We start from the raw sequence: 18,496 nt of genomic DNA on the forward strand, positions 1-18,496 counted from the left end.
TAGTAGTAGCAAAAGTAATATTTGTTGTTCTTGTACGTGAAAGAAAAGCTAACTTCCACCTTTTAAAAGCATTGCATAGCAAGTTACTAACCTTATTACCAATCTTTGATATTATAAATAGATAAAAACATAGAAAAAATATATCTTTATTGTTTCGTATGATGAAAAACTTGAAATGCCGAATACAGTACTTCATATAAAACACAATTTAGAGACACAAAAGTTACACATGCGATTAACGTGGATCAGTTTTCTATGAACGGCGCCTCAACAACTTAAAGGGATGATTGAAAAAATAAGTCTTGGATCTTCAAGACGCTGATGAATGTGTCTCATGACAGAACCAATTGTTTACGAGGGATGAATGCGTCAGGAAGGCATGTTACTATCTAGCTTTCCGCCTTCGTGTGCAGTTCGAAGTTCTTTGTTTTCTTCGCAGAAGGATTTCTTTCCATATCGTGTTGAAAATATTCTTGGACAGCTATCTTCACTAGCTCTGCTTATCAAATAGTTCCAAACACTAAACATGTGTGTGGAGTAGTTAGAAGGAGGGAAGAAGAAGAGATGAAGGCGAAGTAAGAGTAAGAGAATAAGGAAGAAAGAGAGAGGAAAGAGTTGGAGATTATATGCTTAAATTTATTATTTAGCCTCACAGAGGCAGCGGCTGTGGTGCTCATGCACGCCCATCGAGCAGCTCATGTACAGACGTCCGTAGGAGTTCTCGCCTGTGGTCCTGGTGATGTCCTCCAGGAAAGCGTTAGTTCCCATGTCATGAGGGTGACCCACGTGCCACATCAGGTTCTGGAGAGTGATGTGAGTGCCGTCTAGGGTGACCCATTGGCCGTCCATCTTGTGCACGCCTATCCACATGTAGGGATGGTCGGGCAGGGTATTGGCTGAGAAGCGGAGGTAATTAGAGAGTGATTTGGCAACACGCGCTTATATGCATTCAAATAATTAGAGAGAGAGAGAGAGAGAGAGAGAGAGAGAGAGAGAGAGAGAGAGAGAGAGAGAGAGAGAGAGAATCAAACAGGAAAAAAAATGGGAAAAAGAAAAAACAACAGAGAAACGAGCAGACACAAATAAACAAATGCTAAAGTGACAGAAAAATATCTAAAGAAAAAACATAGAAAGACTGTGCAATGTGCCGACACATAACTGGAAAAAAAAATTCAAACATGCTTTCAACATCAAACAAAAACGAAATAAAACCTTCATCAATGAACCATCAACAATGAGGCTAAAAAGCATAACTTCACTTCCTCTACTACTATGCTAATATTACACATGCGAGGGTCAATAATACACATGTAAACGTCCATAGCAATTCATTATTTCCAGAATCATTTCGATATTCGCCGTACTCACAGATCTCGAGCCAGGTGATGGAGAAAGCTTCCAATTCTTCAGCATTGTCAAAGACAGCCAGGTCGGCCTTCCACTCTCCCTCCGCCTCCATCTCACACAGACCCCTGCACTCCTCCCACGTCATGTTCACCCCGGGCTTGTCAATGACGCTGAAGCAGAGGCCCCCGGACTCAAAAAAATTCGGGGGACAATTAGCGGCTGTGGAATGAATAAAACAGGTGTTTAAAATAGACTGTGAAATTGAAGGTTTATTTGGGGCTTGATTTGACCTTGATTGCATGAGATGGAAAAAGCAAGAGGAAAGTGTTCATTTCTGATGGATATTTATAATTGAACCCGCTTTCCCATCACTTTGTGTCCACCACATGATCTCAACCTTTCAATTTGAAGTTAAAGGATGGTAATGCGAATTTATCATGAGTTTGGCTCTGATATTTTTGTAATGAGTGACGTTAATGTTACTAACTGTTTCTTGTATTTCAGGAGGTCTTTGCTGAACTGTCACTTGAGCAATAATATCATTAGAGCATTATAAGACAACGTTGCCTTCATTCTTTAATATTAAATTCAAGATGAGTCAACTTCACTTTACGCATAGTGAGGTCTGCGAAATATATAATCCCCAGAAAATGAAAGGCACTGATACAGGTTCACTTCTGGGTCCACGTCAATTCGTGTACAATTCGGGCAAGCACGTTAAGCATTTACGAATGAGATGCTGACAAAGTTACAGAAAGATGAGTATTGAAGACTTTAATGGTGCATTGTGAGACATTCATCATCGTTCTAAGGAGTTAAGAAGAAAGGCAGAACTGTCAGCTCTCAAGTGCTTGACAAAACACTTTAGACACACAGCATCTTACTGAACGATTCATAATAATCATAAGGGACTAAGTGGTTTAACGTTCCCTTAAGTGTTATTAGGAGACTACATTACATTTTCCTATACAATGCTGTAGTTGTTCGAATGCAAGCATAGTTAATGTTTGCTTACCCACGAAGGCTGCCAGGGAAGCAATGATGATTTGTTGAAGGAGAGACATGTTGGTGTCAGAATGAAATGAAAGACAACACGCAGCCTTTTATACAGCCACTCAAGGGCAAATGGTAGCGGGGGAGGAAGGGAGTGAAAAGAATAATCAGCACTAGTGAGAAACAAGCTGATAACGCTCTCATATAGTTCACTCCAGAACGTTTTAGTGGGAACTTGTACACTACCTAAGGTTTTATGTGCAGACCACTTGGAATGATTTTCGTTGGTTCTCATTAACAGGTATTAAGTGGAACCAAGCCTGTAGTTACGGGCTGCTGTGTGACCGGCGCTTAGGATAATCACTGGGAAAACTAGCGTTGAGCCACTCTGCTCGTCTGTGTACTGCCAATCGAAGATACACAAAAGTACACAAAAGTACAAAGAAATCAAACCATAACTATTTCATTTTTTTATTGTTGCTTACTAGGGAAAATTAAGTAGACCGAATACAATGCTTGTCATTAGAAAGAGAAGTAAGAGTAGAAGAATAAAGAGAAAGAGTCTAAGCCGTGGGAGGAGCTTTGTTGGTTTATTGCTTGCTTGGTTTTGGCAAGTTCGCCTCACCGAGACAGCTGCTGTTGTGCTCGTGCTCGCTCACTATGGTGGAGCTCATGTACAGACGTTCATAGGAGTTGATGCCGGTGGTCTTGGTGACATCCTCCAGGAAGGTGTGGGCGCCCGACTCGTGAGGGAAACCCACGTGCCACATCAGGTTCTGCTCGGTGATGTGAGTGCCGTCCAGGGTGACCCAATGGCCATCCATCTTGTGCACGCCGATCCACATGTAGGGATGGTCGGAGTACTCATTCGCTGACAGGAAGAATGGAGGATAAGTTTGTTTGTGTGGTAGGGGAATGTTGTTTGGCGGCACGCTCTCAAACACACCCATACAAATAAATGGACAAACAGATTAAAAAATGCTATTCAATAACAAAAGACAATGAAGAACAGGCTGAAATGATAGAAAAACACATCAAATGACAGACACAGAAACAGTTGAACATTGAACCAATACGTACCCGAAATAAACTCAAGCATTCCCTCAATAATAAACTACTAGCGATGAAGAAATAACATTCTAATAGTTGAAGCATATTGACAGCGAGGACCAAGAGCATAACTTCATTTTTTCCACTAATTTACTAATCATACATTTGTGTCGAGCATCACAGAAATATTCGCCGTACTCACAGATCTCGAGCCAGGTGATGGAGAATTCTTCCAATTCTTCAGCATTGTCAAAGACAGCCAGGTCGGCCTTCCACTCCCCCTCCGCCTCCTTCTCACACAGACCCCTGCACTCCTCCCACGTCATGTCCTCCCCGGGCTTGTCAATAACGTTGAAGCAGAGGCCCTCAGATTCGAAGAAATTTGGGGGGCAAGCAGCAGCTGTAGAGAGAAACAGTTACAAGTGTTGGCGTATTGATAGACAGTGGCATTGAGTGTTGATTTTGTGCAGCTTTTGTGTGTGAATAAACTCATCATCTATGTGACCCAAAGTTCAAAGTATTCTGTTTCCCACTAGCAAAACATTTTACTTATTTAGCTTATGTTATATCTCGCATAGTTGTTTTAAATGAATTATTCATTTACTACTGTTCCTGAGAGACGAACCTTGAAAAGTTTGTAATCCTGTATGAGATCATTGTAAGTTGTCATATATCAGACCCTTGACAATACATTTGAGATGCCCATCCTTTTTTCCATTAAAGCCGTTACGATCAGCACTTCGCTGAAGTGGTATTGCAGAGAACACTTGCCTTTCTTATACACTTTTCCACGTCTTTTCAGAAACGACCAACCAACCCTTCAGGACGTCAACAGATCACGCAGGGACGCCACAGAACGCCTGATTTCTGATCTTTCCAAGGTATCTGATTGGGACAGAAAAAACTTAGTAGTGTTCAATGCCACAAAAATTCAATTCCTCCATCTATCAACTCGACACAACCTTTCAGACAACTATCCTCTTTTCTTCAATGACAATCAGCTGTTCCCATCTTCTACACTGAATATCTTCGGTGTGCCCTTTACTGATAATCTAAACTGGAAACTTCTCATCTCATCTCTTGCTAAAACAACTTCTTTAAAGTTAGACGTTCTGAGGCATCTCCGCCAGTTTTTCTCGCCCCTCCAACTGCTAACTCTGTATAAGGGCCTTATCCGTCCTTATATGGAGTACTCATCGTATCTTTGGGGAGGTTCCACTCACACAGTTTTATTAGATAGAGCTCTTCGTCTCATCAACTCCTCTCCTCTGACTGACTGTCTTCAGCCTCTTTCTCACCGCCGGAATGTTGCATCTCTTGCTATCTTTTATCACTATTATCATGCTAACAGCTTTACTGATCTTCCTAACTGTATACCTCCCCTTCTCCTGCGACCTCGCTGCACAAGGCTTTCTTCATCCTCTCACCCCTATTCTGTCCAACTCTCTAATAAAAGAGTTTAATACCTTTCTCTGTTAAACTCTGGAACTCCATGCCTGCTTCTGTCTTTCCGTCTTCCTACGACTTGACTTCTTTTAAGAGGGAGGTTTCAAGCCATTTGTCCCTGAATTTTGGGTAAATCATATGAACTTTAAGGGAACTGATAACTTATTTTATCCAGATATTCAGGATAGAGTTCAGCGAAAGCAGGAAATGCAGAAATATTACCATGATCAAGGAGCAAGGCCCAGGGAGTTTCAGGCAGGGGATGCCGTTTATAGTGTTAATTTATTTCTAGGTGTAAAATGGTTACCAGGCGTAATTGTAGAAAAAACTGGTCCAGTTTCTTTCAAGGTGGAACTATTAGGTGGGCGAATTGTTCGACGTCATCTCGACTATGTAAGGAGAAGAAGCCTGGAGAAGGAGGACAATATTGCTGAGGACACGGCGTCTCTCACCTTGGACATCTCAGATACCGCGATAGGAAACACGAAGCAAGATTCGCCGTCTCTGGAAGCAGCAGGCGATTCGAAGCAGTCACGGGGCCATTCTAGTGACGTCCCTGATTCGGCTCAGGAGCGGAAAGATACACTGACTCCAGAGTCGGAGTTGCGTTCGCCGGTATGGGAGCTGCCTGGGGTGGAGGAGACACCACACAGACGCCACTCCAGATATTGAGTCTAAATTTCGGTGTCTTGGTTAAATTCTTCCACCTTTCAATAGTCGCCATCCTCGTCGCCAATGTGATAACCGCAGTCAGGTGGAGTAAAATTATACATTTCAAAACTTATGGCAGGTTATTTAAATGTTCTGTTTCAGATTTTTCTGTCACTAGTACGTCATCCAAATACACTACCACGTGAGAAATACCCTGGAGCAGATTTTCCATCACTCTCTGGAAAATTCCAGGCGCTGAAGAAACCCCATATGGTAGATGATTGTACACGAATAATCCCTTATATGTATTTATTGTTACATATTTCTTAGATTCCTTCTCTAGTGGCAACTGTGAATAAGCAAGTGAGAGATCTAATTTTGAAAAAGTCTTCCCTCCGGCCAATATGGCAAATAAATCTTCAGTTTTAGGGACTGTCCACTCTACACACTCTTTACACAGTCATCTTGTAGTCCCCACAAATAAGTATGGATTTATCTTCCTTAGCTTTCGGGACTATAGGCGGTGCCCACTCTGAGAACTGCACCAGCTCAATCACCCATCCTTAACCAGTCGTTCCAGCTCTTGCTCCACTTGGTTCCTCAAGGCATAGGGCAACGAGCGAGCCTTGCAAAACTTGGGTTGGGCATCCTTATCTACACAAATGGCAGCCTTGGTGCTTCGGATTTTACCCAACTCATCTTTGAAAACGTTACTGAAACGGCGAATAACACCGTCACAATCTGAGCCACAACGGTAAATTGCACCCCAGTCCACCTTGATTTGTCTTAGCCAATTTCTCCCCATTAAGTTTGGCCCGTCTCCGTCCACTACCATCAACGGCACAATTTTAGACCGGTTACCATATTCCACCTCCACATTCACTTCACCCATCACCTTCAACATGTTGCCACTGTACGTGCACAATACAGCATTAGAAGGCTTAAGCACTGGCTTGCACTTACCCTTCCAGCTTCCTTCATACTCTTTCTTACTCATGATGGACACCGCAGCACCCGTATCTACCTCTAAAGGAACCATGGACTTGTTTAATTTTGGATAAAAAAAACTATAGATGGTTCACGAGATGTACGCACTGTATACATAACGTATTCCTCTTCACTCTTCTTACTCAGCCCCACCACACCCTCAATCTTGTGCATTTTTCATGTTTTTTCTATCTCGCTCCGACTTTCCTGCAAGCATAACACGTGACGATTGCAAAATGGTAGTCAAGAGCCTCACGCTGTCCCCCACACTAGTAGCACTGCTGCCCAGAACCTGGTCGTCTCCCCTGGTTGTCGGCAGTCCTTTGTTTTCTGCTGTTTTGCTGTATCTTGTTCACGTGATTACCTCGTTGCCCCCTGTTGTAAGTCTGCAGTGTCCCTCACCGTTGCCTCCATAGCCAGAGCCGTGATCTCTGCGTTCTGGAACTCCAAGTGCCCGTCTGCCAACAGCCTCGTTTGTATTTTTCTGTCGTCAATTCTGTACACCAATCTATCATGTAACATGTCAGACAGTTGGTCTCCGTAATCACAGTGCTCCGCTAATTTTCGAAGAACAGCGATGAAAGAGGACTCTGATTCAGTTGGCTGCTTGAAAGCATGAATTGAACTTGAAGCACTTCATGATCACCGACGGCTTTGGATAAAGGTGATTCTCCAGTAGCGCTTTCAGGTCACTACAACTTTTTGCCGTTGGCTTTACTGGCAGACAGAGTGACGTGATTAACTCGTAGATTCGTGCCCCGCACACAGCCAACAGATGCCGCTCGGAGAGGATACGCAGGGAACCAGACCGTCTGCAGATAACTTTGGATTAGGTTTTTTCCTTTGGTTGTTTCACTTTATATATTTAGTCCCTATTTCTGTTACTAATGTTTATGTCCTTTTGGCTTAGTTTTACACTAGTTTGGTATTGCTTCATAATTGTGGTTTTAAAAGAGAAGGAGTGTTATAGTTGTAAGGTTTACTGTATCAGTCACTGTGTTCATAAGGGGTAGTTGTTTTGGTTGCGGGTTTACTGTATGAGTCACTGTGTTCATAAGGGGTTGCTGTTTCGGTTACGAGTTCAGCCGAGTCAAAGTGTGAGAATACCTCCAGCATGAGGTCAGTCAATTTCCAGCCATGTAGAGCAACTACGTTCCAGTAATAGACCTCCCTGCCACTGTTACTTGGTCTTTTACTCTGCCTGACTTGTGGAAAGATGTAGGGTGGTATCATCAGCGTAGGAGTGTATAGGGCAAGAAGTTTGGTTAAGATCATTAATGAATAATAGAGAGTGGGTGACAGGACAGAACCCTGAGGAACACCACTGTTAATAGATTTAGGGGAACAGTGGCATTCTACCACGACTGGAACAGAACGGTCGGAAAGGAAACTTGAGATAAAGTTGCAGAGAGAAGGATAGAAACCGTAGGAGGGTAGTTTTGAAATTAAAGCTTTGTGCCAGACTCTATCAAAAGCTTTTCATATGTCTAAAGCGACAGCAAAAGTTTCACCGAAATCTCTAAAAGACGATGACCATGACTCGGTAAGAAAAGCCAGAAGATCACCAGTAAAGTGGCCTTCACGGAAGCAATATTGGCGATCAGATAGAAGATTGTGAAGTGACAGATGTTTGAGAATCTTCCTATTGAGGATAGATTCAAAACTTTAGACAAACAAGAGATTAAAGCTATAGGGCGGTTGTTTGAGGGATTATAACGGTCACCCTTTACAGGAACAGACTGAATGTAGGCAAACTTCCAGAAAGGAGGAAAGGTAGAAGTCGACAGGCATAGTTGAAAGACCTTGGCCAGCAAGTTGCAAGCACGGAAGAACAGTTTTTTGAGAACAATAGGAGGGACCCCATCAGGTTCATAAGCCTTCCAACGGTTTAGGCCAGCGAGGGCATGGAGAATATCATTACGAAGAACTTTGATTGAAGGTATGAAATAGTTAGAGAGAGGAGGAGAGAGAGGGACAAGGCCAGAATCATCCAAGGTGGAGTTGTTAGCAAAGGTTTGAGAGAAGAATTCAGCTTTAAAGACAGATGAGATGGCAGTGATGCCAACAGGATGAAATAAAGGAGGAAAGATGAAGTAGTTATTGAAGATGTTTTTGGCCAGATGTCAGAAGTCTCGAGGGGAGTTGGAGTTTGAAATATTTTGACATTTTCTATTTATGAAGGAGTGTTTGGCAAGTTGGAGAACAGATCTGGCAAAAAGTTGTATTAAAATAGTAGTAGTAGTAGTAATTGTTGTTGTTGTTGTTGTTGTTGTTGTATTAGAAGTATTAATAATAGTAGCAGCAGCAGCAGCAGCAGCAGCAGCAGCAGCAGCAGCAGCAGCAGCAGTAGTAGTAGTAGTAGTAGTAGTAGTAGTAGTTATAGCAGCAGCAGCAGTAATATTAGTAGTAGTAGTAGTAGTAGTAATTATAGCAGCAATAGTAGTAGTAGTAGTAGTAGTAGTAGTAGTAGTAGTAGTTATAGCAGCAATAATAGTAGTAGTAGTAGTAGTAGTAGTTATAGCAGCAATAGTAGTAGTAGTAGTAGTAGTAGTAGTAGTAATTGTTGTTGTTGTTGCTGTTGCTGTTGTAGAAGAAGCTGTAATAATAATAGTAGTAGTAGTAGTAGTAGTAGTAGTAGTAGTAGTAGTAGCAACTGTTGTTGTTGTTGTTGTTGTTGTACATGAAAATCATTAATTAACCTATTACCAGTCTTTGATATTATAAATAAATCAAAACAGATAGAAAATATATTTCTTTATTGTTTTGTATGAGGTGAGGGAAAACTGCATTTGCAGAATACAGTACTTAATATACTTAATATAAAATACAGTTTAAAGATACGAAAATTACACATGCTAATAAGGTGGGTCAGTTTTCTATGAACGACGCCTTAGTAACTTAAAATAGTGACTGAAGAATTAAGGCTTGGATCTTCAAGACGCTGATGAATGTGTCTCATGACATAACCATTTACTTACGAGAGATGAATGCGTCAGGAAGGCATGTTACTTTCTTTAGTTTTTGTCTTCATATGAAGTCAGAAGTTCTTTGTTTTCTTCGCAGTAGTATTTCTTTCAATATCGCGTGGAGCAGATTCTTGGACAACGATCTTCACTAGCTCTGTTTATTAGATACATCTAAACACCCAACTTTATGCATGTGCTTTTGTGTGTGTGTGTGTGTGTGTGTGTGTGTGTGTGTGTGTGTGTGTGTGTGTGTGTGTGTGTGTGTGTGTGTGTGTGTGTGTGTGTGTGTGTGTGTGTGTGTGTGTGTGTGTGTGTGTGTGTGTGTGTGTGTAAAACAGTCAGTGAAACTTAAACGGATGAGAAAAAATGGAAAAGACTAAGCTGAGGGATGAGTAAGAAAATAAGGAAGAAAAAGAAGGAAAGGAGAGGGAGGAAGTTAGGCGCGTTTGTCTTTGCTTCGATTCCATCAGTTGGCTTCACAGAGGCAGCGGCTGTGGTGCTCGTAAACGCCCATCGAGCAGCTCATGTACAAACGTCCGTAGGAGTTCTCGCCGGTGGTCCTGGTGATGTCCTCCAGGTAGGCGTTGACCCCCATGTCATGAGGGTGACCAACGTGCCACATGAGATTCTGGAGAGTGATGTGAGTGCCGTCCAGGGTGACCCATTGGCCGTCCATCTTGTGCACGCCGATCCACATGTAGGGATGGTCGGGCAGCGTATTGGCTGAGAGGAAAGTGGAGAGATATGTTTCTTTGTGTGGTAGAAGGACGGTATTTGACAGCATGGCTTCACAAACGAATGCCGAGAGACAAAGAATTGGGCAAAAAAATAGACAGAGAATAATATAAAATTTCTAAAAATATAGACAAGCAAACAGAGATGTTATAGATAAAATTATTCATATTTAAATTTATTTTTTAGAGACAGAAAAAGATGAGTATTGAAAATTGTAGCTATACATAACTACTAGATTAAATTCAAGCATTCACTCAGTATTAAACTGGCACAAACGAGGATATAAGAGCTTTATCAGTGAATCTTTGACATTGAGAAACTAATGTTTTTATTTATTTTATTTTTTTTTTTTTTATATGTTATGGCCTATAGCGCCTGTAGGTTCATTTGAAGAGTATGGGAAGCGCTGTTCAGCTTCCACCTATTAACGGCGCAGGCAATTTTATTTATAGTGGTGCCCATATTAGGGCCCATACCACCTACCCAAGCACATCTTTGGTGTAAGACAATTACACCTTCTCCTAGAACCTGGGTATCATGGTGACATGTAGGTAACTTTAAGCCACTCGACAAATGACAAAGTTTTTGGGTGGCACGTGGTGGGATTCGAACCTATGCATAGACGTCTGCCGATTCCACGCTCACCACCTTATCCACTGTGCCACCGCGTACCTATGTAACATTATTACCTCTACCAGTTTTTTTTTTATCTTATTTATATTTGCGATGCTGAAGAATAAGCACATAAACATGCGCAGCGATCCATTACTTTGTGGTATCAATTAAGTATTCCCAATACTTACAGATCTCGAGCCAGGTGATGGAGAAAGCTTCCAGTTGTTCAGCATTATCAAAGACGGCCAGGTCAGCCTTCCACTCCCCCTCCCCCTCTAGCTCACACAGACCCCTGCACTCCTCCCATGTCATATTCACCCCGGGCTTGTCAATGACACTGAAGCAGTGGCCACCGGATTCAAAGAAATTTGAGGGACACTGGGCGGCTGCGGAGAGATGCAATTATAAGTGTTAGCATATTCTTCGATTTTGGAATTAATGGTTGACAGTTTGTTTTGAGCATGATTGGATAAGAGGGAGGGATGCACAAAAGAGGTGCTGATACTCGTATATTCATCCTACATGTTGTAGATAGTTATATGTGTTCGCTATTCGCCATCGCTCTGTCTCCCAATAACGGACCTTTAACCTTTAAAAGACGTTTAGAAATGAAGACTGCTAATGAGGAATATGAGCTTGACTATGGTCTTTTGACTGCGATTGACGGTATTGCTACTGACTGTGTTTTGTTTTATAGGAAATCTTCACTGAACGGTCACTTACACTATGGTTTCAGAAGAGCAATAAAAGATTAGGTTGTCTATATTCATTAATACCTATTACTTAATAACTGATTTATGTAATTTGAGAGACAACCAGGATTATTTCACTTAACTTTAAACATGGAGAGGTCTGAGAAATGCAACTATTGTTTACGTACCCACGAAGGCTGCCAGGGAAGCAATGATGATTTGTTGGAGGAGAGACATGTTGGTGTCTGCTTGCAGTGAAAGGCAACACGCAGCCTTTTATACACACATTCAAGGGCAATTAGTAGATAGAGAGAGAGGGAGAAAACAGAAAAATCAGTACCAATGAGAAAACAAGATGATAACTCTCCCACGTACATTACTATACAGTAGAACGTGTCACAAAGAACGCTTACACTCTGAATTGACGACCACGAAATTTTTTATTTGATTCTCAAGAGCAAGTACTCAGTGCAGCCAGATACGTATAGGCACAAACAGCGGTGTGATTCTGGCGCTTTGAAAAAACCGGGAACAGATTACATACTTTGCTCTCATGAGTAATTTCAGAATTATGTGTACTGATACACTAAAAAGATCTTGAATAAATTGAGCGATAAACACCTTTTTCTTGCAGGTGTAAGCATTATAACCCAATTTCGAATTAATGATCCAACGCAGGAGGCACAGGCTCATACGAACACGAAAAGGAACCAAGATAAGCACTGCCAAAAATAATATAATTTGATTTGATATATAGAATAGTGCTAGACATGAAGATCTCTGTCATGTTTCCCACTCAGCTGTAAGTGTTGTTTTATTTTAACACTAACTGCAGTGTTTGGTCTGTACTACAGGATGCCACTTGCCGCAGTTCATCGAAAATACCAGGTTGATTTATGAAGAGACTTTCAAATGTTTCTCTTTTTTCTGTTTTTCTTCTTATACCTACCAAATAGAAATTAATGTTATATATATATATATATATATATATATATATATATATATATATATATATATATATATATATATATATATATATATATATATATAGTCTAGTTTCTGAAGTATTGTTTTATTTCTTCGTTGGTGTTGTTCCTGTTGTTTTAGTTGTTGTATAAATACTAGTAGTAGTTATTATTTTAGCTGCGTTTGAAGGGAGTGGAGGTGCTCCTGCTGATAGTGTGGCTGCAGTGTGGCTGAGTTTAATAATTATTATTGAAGCATCGACAGTGAGGAACAATAGTATAACTTAATTTCCTCTATTTATTTACTAGTCGTGCATTTGCGTCGAGCATCACTGAAACATTTATCATACTCAAAGATCTCGAGCCAGGTGATGGACAATTCTTCCAATTCTTCAGCATTGTCAAACACGGCCAGGTCGGCCCACCACGTCCCCTCTGACTCCTTCTTACACAGACCCCTGCACTCCTCCCACGTCATGTCCTCCCCGGGCCTGTCAATGACGTTGAAACAGAGACCGCCGGACTCAAAGAAATTCCGGGGGCAATTAGCAGCTGTGGATGGAAACATTTAAAACATTTGAAATATTCATTCATAGTTAACAACTACACATCTATGAAATTAAATATGTATTAAATATGTATTGTAATTGTTCACGAAAACTAAATCTATAAGTATTCTATATAAAACTTCTCAAACAAAAGTTATTTGTGAATATCATGAAGTAAGAAACTACAGGCTGAAAGTTATAATAATAGTAATAATAATGATAATAATAATAATAATAATAATAATAATAATAATAATAATAATAATAATAGTATATATTTTTTTCTTTTTATCTTTTTTACGGTAAGGTTTATAGCGCCTGTAGGCAGACTTGAAGAGTGTATGGGAAGCGCTGTTCAGCTTCCACCCATTAGTAGCGCAGGCAATTTTATTTATAGTGGTACCCATATTAAGGCCCATATCACCACCCAAGCTCATCATGAGTGTAACTACCTAGAATCTGGGTATCATGGGGATATGTAGGTAACTTTAAACTTTAAACAGATGAGATGGCAGTGGTGCCATCAGGATGAAACAAAGGAGGGAAAGATAAAGAAGTAAAGTTTTTGGAGATGCTAGAAGTCACGAGGGGAGTTGGAGTTTGAAAGTTTCTGACATTTTCTATTTATGAAAGAGTGTTTGGCAAGTTGAAGAACAGCCTTGGCATGATTCCGGGCAGAAATATAAAGTGCATAAGATTCAGGAGATGGAAGGCTCAAGTACCTTTTGTGGGCAACCTCTCTATCATGTATAGCACGAGAACAGGCTGTGTTAAACCAAGGTTTAGAAGGTTTAGGTTGAGAAAAGATTGAGGAATATATGCCTCCATGCCAGACACCATCACCTCTGTTATGCGTTCAGCACACAAAGTTGGGTCTCTGACACAGAAACAATAATCATTCCGGGGAAAATCAACATAATACCTCCTCAGGTCCCCCAACTGTCAAAGGCAAAACGCCAAAGGCACTTCCGTTTTGGGGAATCCTGAGGAGGAATTGGAGAAATAGGACAAGAGGAGCCCAACGAAAAGAAGATAGAGTAACAGCATAAGCAGGATTAGAGGTAAGGAAAAGATCAAGAATGTTGGGCGAATCTCCAAGACGGTCAGGAATACGAGTAGGGTGTTGCACCGGTTGCTCTAGGTCATGGAGGAGTTGAATAGTTCACCAGGATGGTCAGTGAAGGAGAGGAAAGCCAAAGCTGGTGGTGAACATTGAAATTTCCAAGGATGGAGATCTCTGCGAAAGGGTAGAGGGACAGAATGTGCTCCACTTTGGAAGTTAAATAGTCAAAGAATTTACTATAGTCAGAGGAGTTAGGGGAGAGATAGACAGCACAGATAAATTTAGTTAGAGAGTGACTATTGAGTCTACCCCAAATGGTGGAAAACTCGGAAGATTCAAGAGCGTGGGCACGAGAGCAAGTTAAGTTGTTGCGCACATAGACGCAACATCCAGCTTTGGAACGAAAATGAGGATAGAGAAAATAGAGAGGAACAGAAAAGGGGCTACTGTCGGTTGCCTCAGAAAGCTGTGTTTTGGTGAGGAAAAGAAAATGAGGTTAGTAGAGAAGAGGTGGTGCTCTACAGATTGAAAATTAGATCTAAGACCGCTAATGTTGCAGAAGTTAATGAAAAAGTCGAGGGAGGTCTCAAAACATTTCAGGTCGCCGCCGAGAGAGCAGTCCGACCTGGGGACATTTCTAGTTCCCTCCCCAGAGGGGGACTCCGAGGCTGGATTTTGAGTCGCCATTTCATATTTCGAGTTTTGAGTGAAGGGTATATGTGTGTGGTAAGTGCATGTAGTTTTGTGTGAAGAAGAAGAGTTGTCTTTATAGGCCAGGCTGTGAGTGTCCCCTTGAGTTGTGAGACACAAAGGGAAACGTTCAGCGAGATCACAACTAGCTTTAATGGAAGGTTCACAGCACCCCTTGAACTAGTGCTATTAGACCTCGCTGGGAGGAAATTATCGTTTCGGTAGGTGTCCACTACCTCCTCCCTCCCACATGAGATGGTGCTCCTAAATATCAAACCCTTAACACGACATTTGGTACACTGCGTCTTATTAAGACTACCATAGTGATCAACAGGGACTAAGTGGCTGGAGCTTCCCTGAAGTGATATTACAAAGAGAACACTAAACTTTCTTATATGCAGTGATGTGAGTGTTGTGCTAATACGTGTACTTAATGTTTACTTACCCACGAAGGTTGCCAGAGAAGCAATGATGAATTGTTGAAGGAGAGACATGTTGGTGTTGGAATGAAGTCAAAAGACAACACGCAGCCATTTATATCACCAGTGATGGGCAACCATTAAAGAAAGAGGGAAGGAAAGAACAGAAAAGTCACTACTAGTGAGAAATAAGGTGATAACTCTCCCATGCGTTTCCCTCGAGAACTTGCTAAAGGGAAACTTACACTTCCTGGGATATTATGTGCCAACGACCTCAGCAGGCACTGAGTATATAGCCAGGCAGGTAGTTACAGGATGCGGTGTGACAGTGGCGATTAGGAAAACTACTATTTGACGCTCGCTTGAACCCACTCTGCTCCTCGATCTTCTGATAATAAAATGTTAATGACCCTCACTCACTTTGTTCCTATTATTCAACAATGATCCTCAAAGACAAACTTATTGTCCTATTCGCGCCCATGCTGATGATGCTCCTCTGCATTTGTCCACATCTTTTCGTAGACGTACAATCCTTCAGGAAATAAACAACCAACGAAAAGAAGTCACAATGTAGGATTTTTTTATCTGTTCAGTGGCTTGAATACTCAATTTCTCCACCTATCAACTCTACACAACCTTCCAAATGACTCATCCACTCTTCTTCAGTGACATTCAACTGTTCCCCTTTTTCTCCACTGAACATTATCAGGCTATCCTTTACCAATAATCTAAGCTGGAAACTTCACATATCATGTCTAACATCATCTCAAAGCGAATCAGCCTCCAAGAAGTTTGGCGTCCTGAGTCGTCTCTGTTCATTTTTTTCTTGCCACCCGAGTTGCAAATTCTGTAACTGAGTTTTTTTTTTCCGTCTATTTATGAAGTACGCTTTTCATATTTTTTCCGCCTCCGTCTATTTATGAAGTACGCTTTTCATATATGTAGGTGTGAGGAGAGAGGAGTTCCGCCTGCACTGCTCTACTACAGGTTAAGATTAGAAGCATTACATCTTTTCAACTCTCTTTCTCTCCTCTCTCTCTCTCTCTCTCTCTCTCTCTCTCTCTCTCTCTCTCTCTCTCTCTCTCTCTCTCTCTCTCTCTCTCTCTCTCTCTCTCTCTCTCTCTCTCTCTCTCTCTCTAACAATGAACTTAAAAAATTATATCAATGGTGCCTTTGCAATAGGCTCACAATAAACACTGACAAAACTTACTTTATGCTATTCACTGGTAAAACTATGCTGGATTTACCTAATGTACAAATAAATAACAGAATAATTACTAAAATCGATAAATTCAAGTTCCTTGGTGTTACTTATGATAGCTCTTTAAATTTTAAGTACCATATAGATAATATTACACTAAAAATATCGAGACATATTGCATTACTTTATCAAATCAGAGATTTTATGCCACCGTATGTCCTAAAATCCATCTACTTTGCTCACATTCACACATTGCTAACATACTGTAACCCTATTTGGTCCACTACTTACCCTACATTCCTAACTCCTTTAAAATTACAGCTCAAGAAAGTTGTCAGAATTATAACTAACAGCACCTACCTTGAACACACTGACCCTCTTTTCAAACAGACCAAACTTTTAAAACTTAATGATATAACAAAGCTTGCTATAGCCACACACATGTATAACAATAAACATTATATTCATAGCATTCTTCCATCACATGATTATAGTACGCGCCACCGTGATCATCTTACTTTACCAATACACCGCCTTTCTAAGTTTCAGCATTCAACTAATTATCTAGGACCTGTTATATGGAATACTATTCCTCGCAAAATTCAAGAAGCATCATCTCTCAATGCATTTAAAACAATGCTAAAAAAACATATCTTGTCTAGCTACTAATTTATGTTCTGCTAAATCATATGTACCAAGTGTTGTTCTAATTTTACTATTGATGATTTGTAAAATATACATTGTGTCAGTTAGTTGTGATTGTCATTATTATTATTATTATTATTATTATTATTATTATTATTATTATTATTATTATTATTATTATTATTATTATTATTATCATTATCATTTTTATTGTTATTATTGATTATATTAGTTATTATTTGTTGTTATGAACATTATTATTATCTATACTATTGCTATTATTATCAATAATATTAATATTATTATTATTATTATTATTATTATTATTATTATTATTATTATTATTATTATCACTATTATTATTACTATTATTATTATTGTTATCATTTTATTTTCATTATGATTATTATTACCATTAATATTATTAGTATTATTATTATTATTATTATTATTATTATTATTATTATTATTATTATTATTATTATTTTAATTATTACTATTATTATTATTATTTAAATTCACTTCGGAAAAAACATTTCGTTCGTTGTAGCTAACGTTTTAGTTACTATTATTATAAAAATAGTTCTTATTCCACCAGTCAGTATAATCTATTTATACTCTGATAAGTACTTGCCTGAAAAGTTCTACTTTATATAGGCTAGCTTGGTTTAACTGTAAAGATTTGATATACTCATATATACCAGTATGTAAAATGACTTGGCTGTAAATAAATGTTTCAAAAATTTCTCTCCTTACTCTCTCTCTCTCTCTCTCTCTCTCTCTCTCTCTCTCTCTCTCTCTCTCTCTCTCTCTCTCTCTCTCTCTCTCTCTCTCTCTCTCTCTCTCTCTCTCTCTCTCTCTCTCTCTCTCTCTCTCTCTCTCTCTCTCTCTCTCTCTCTCTCTATATATATATATATATATATATATATATATATATATATATATATATATATATATATATATATATATATATATATATATATATATATATAGAGAGAGAGAGAGAGAGAGAGTGTTTTTTTTCTGTCGCCGATATCTGTCTTGTATAGAAAAATATCAATTGTTTGTACTTATACAGTGAAAAGTTATTGAATGAATTAATAGATCAGTACTTTTCCTTTTAAGTGTACGAAAATTTATCTGATTAAAAATGAATGAAAACACGGAGTAGTTGCCGCTTAATTCATAGCAACACGCACAGGAACAGAAATGAATATCTAACTATGAAACCGCGTTTCCATTTGGATTTTTTTCCTCTCTCTCTTATTCGAAAGGTGAAATGTTGCATGAAAATAGACTCATTTAGATATGAAATTCTAGAAATAATCAAGATGCAAATCTCTGTATGTAATATTAAAGTTTTTTTTTTCTTTGTTTCGTTATTTATTTATTTAGTTAGTTAGTTAGTTATTAAACCTGCAGGCATCTGTTTTACAAATCTTGATACAAAACAAAAACTCGCATTGCATTCCGGTTTTACTGA

The 18,496-nt window shown here is 39.6% G+C and overlaps 2 protein-coding genes across 4 annotated transcripts; both read right to left on the reverse strand.

Moving 5' to 3' along the window:
• Window positions 1-132: 132 nt before the first annotated feature.
• Window positions 133-2,448, reverse strand: LOC123511433. Its single transcript, XM_045267303.1, has 3 exons — window positions 2,363-2,448; window positions 1,369-1,566; window positions 133-896 (listed from the first exon to the last, which is right to left on the reverse strand). The coding sequence occupies exons 1-3, from the start codon at window positions 2,409-2,411 to the stop codon at window positions 640-642; spliced, it is 504 nt and encodes a 167-aa protein (XP_045123238.1). The 5' UTR covers window positions 2,412-2,448; the 3' UTR covers window positions 133-639.
• Window positions 2,449-2,915: 467 nt separating this feature from the next.
• Window positions 2,916-11,785, reverse strand: LOC123511434 (snaclec mamushigin subunit beta-like). Of its 3 annotated transcripts, none has more exons than XM_045267304.1 (3): window positions 11,671-11,785; window positions 10,979-11,176; window positions 2,916-3,211 (listed from the first exon to the last, which is right to left on the reverse strand). In XM_045267304.1, the coding sequence occupies exons 1-3, from the start codon at window positions 11,717-11,719 to the stop codon at window positions 2,931-2,933; spliced, it is 528 nt and encodes a 175-aa protein (XP_045123239.1). In that variant the 5' UTR covers window positions 11,720-11,785; the 3' UTR covers window positions 2,916-2,930. The 3 variants fall into 3 exon arrangements, with proteins under 3 accessions (XP_045123239.1, XP_045123241.1, XP_045123240.1); XM_045267305.1 differs by lacking the exon at window positions 2,916-3,211 and adding an exon at window positions 9,216-10,163; XM_045267306.1 differs by lacking the exons at window positions 10,979-11,176; window positions 11,671-11,785 and adding an exon at window positions 3,593-3,815.
• Between the last annotated feature and the right edge of the window lie 6,711 nt (window positions 11,786-18,496).

The sequence above is a fragment of the Portunus trituberculatus genome, chromosome 31, assembly GCF_017591435.1.
Source record: "Portunus trituberculatus isolate SZX2019 chromosome 31, ASM1759143v1, whole genome shotgun sequence".
Classification (NCBI taxonomy): Eukaryota; Metazoa; Arthropoda; class Malacostraca; order Decapoda; family Portunidae; genus Portunus; species Portunus trituberculatus.

Coding starts and splice junctions, on each gene's coding strand:
- LOC123511433 (XM_045267303.1), bottom strand. CDS start 2,411: ATGTCTCTCCTTCAACAAATCATCATTGCTTCCCTGGCAGCCTTCGTG. Junction 1,567..2,362: donor TTCCCTGGCAGCCTTCGTGG/GTAAGCAAACAT, acceptor TTCATTCCACAG/CCGCTAATTGTCCCCCGAAT. Junction 897..1,368: donor CATCACCTGGCTCGAGATCT/GTGAGTACGGCG, acceptor TCCGCTTCTCAG/CCAATACCCTGCCCGACCAT.
- LOC123511434 (XM_045267304.1), bottom strand. CDS start 11,719: ATGTCTCTCCTCCAACAAATCATCATTGCTTCCCTGGCAGCCTTCGTG. Junction 11,177..11,670: donor TTCCCTGGCAGCCTTCGTGG/GTACGTAAACAA, acceptor ATCTCTCCGCAG/CCGCCCAGTGTCCCTCAAAT. Junction 3,212..10,978: donor CATCACCTGGCTCGAGATCT/GTAAGTATTGGG, acceptor TCTTCCTGTCAG/CGAATGAGTACTCCGACCAT.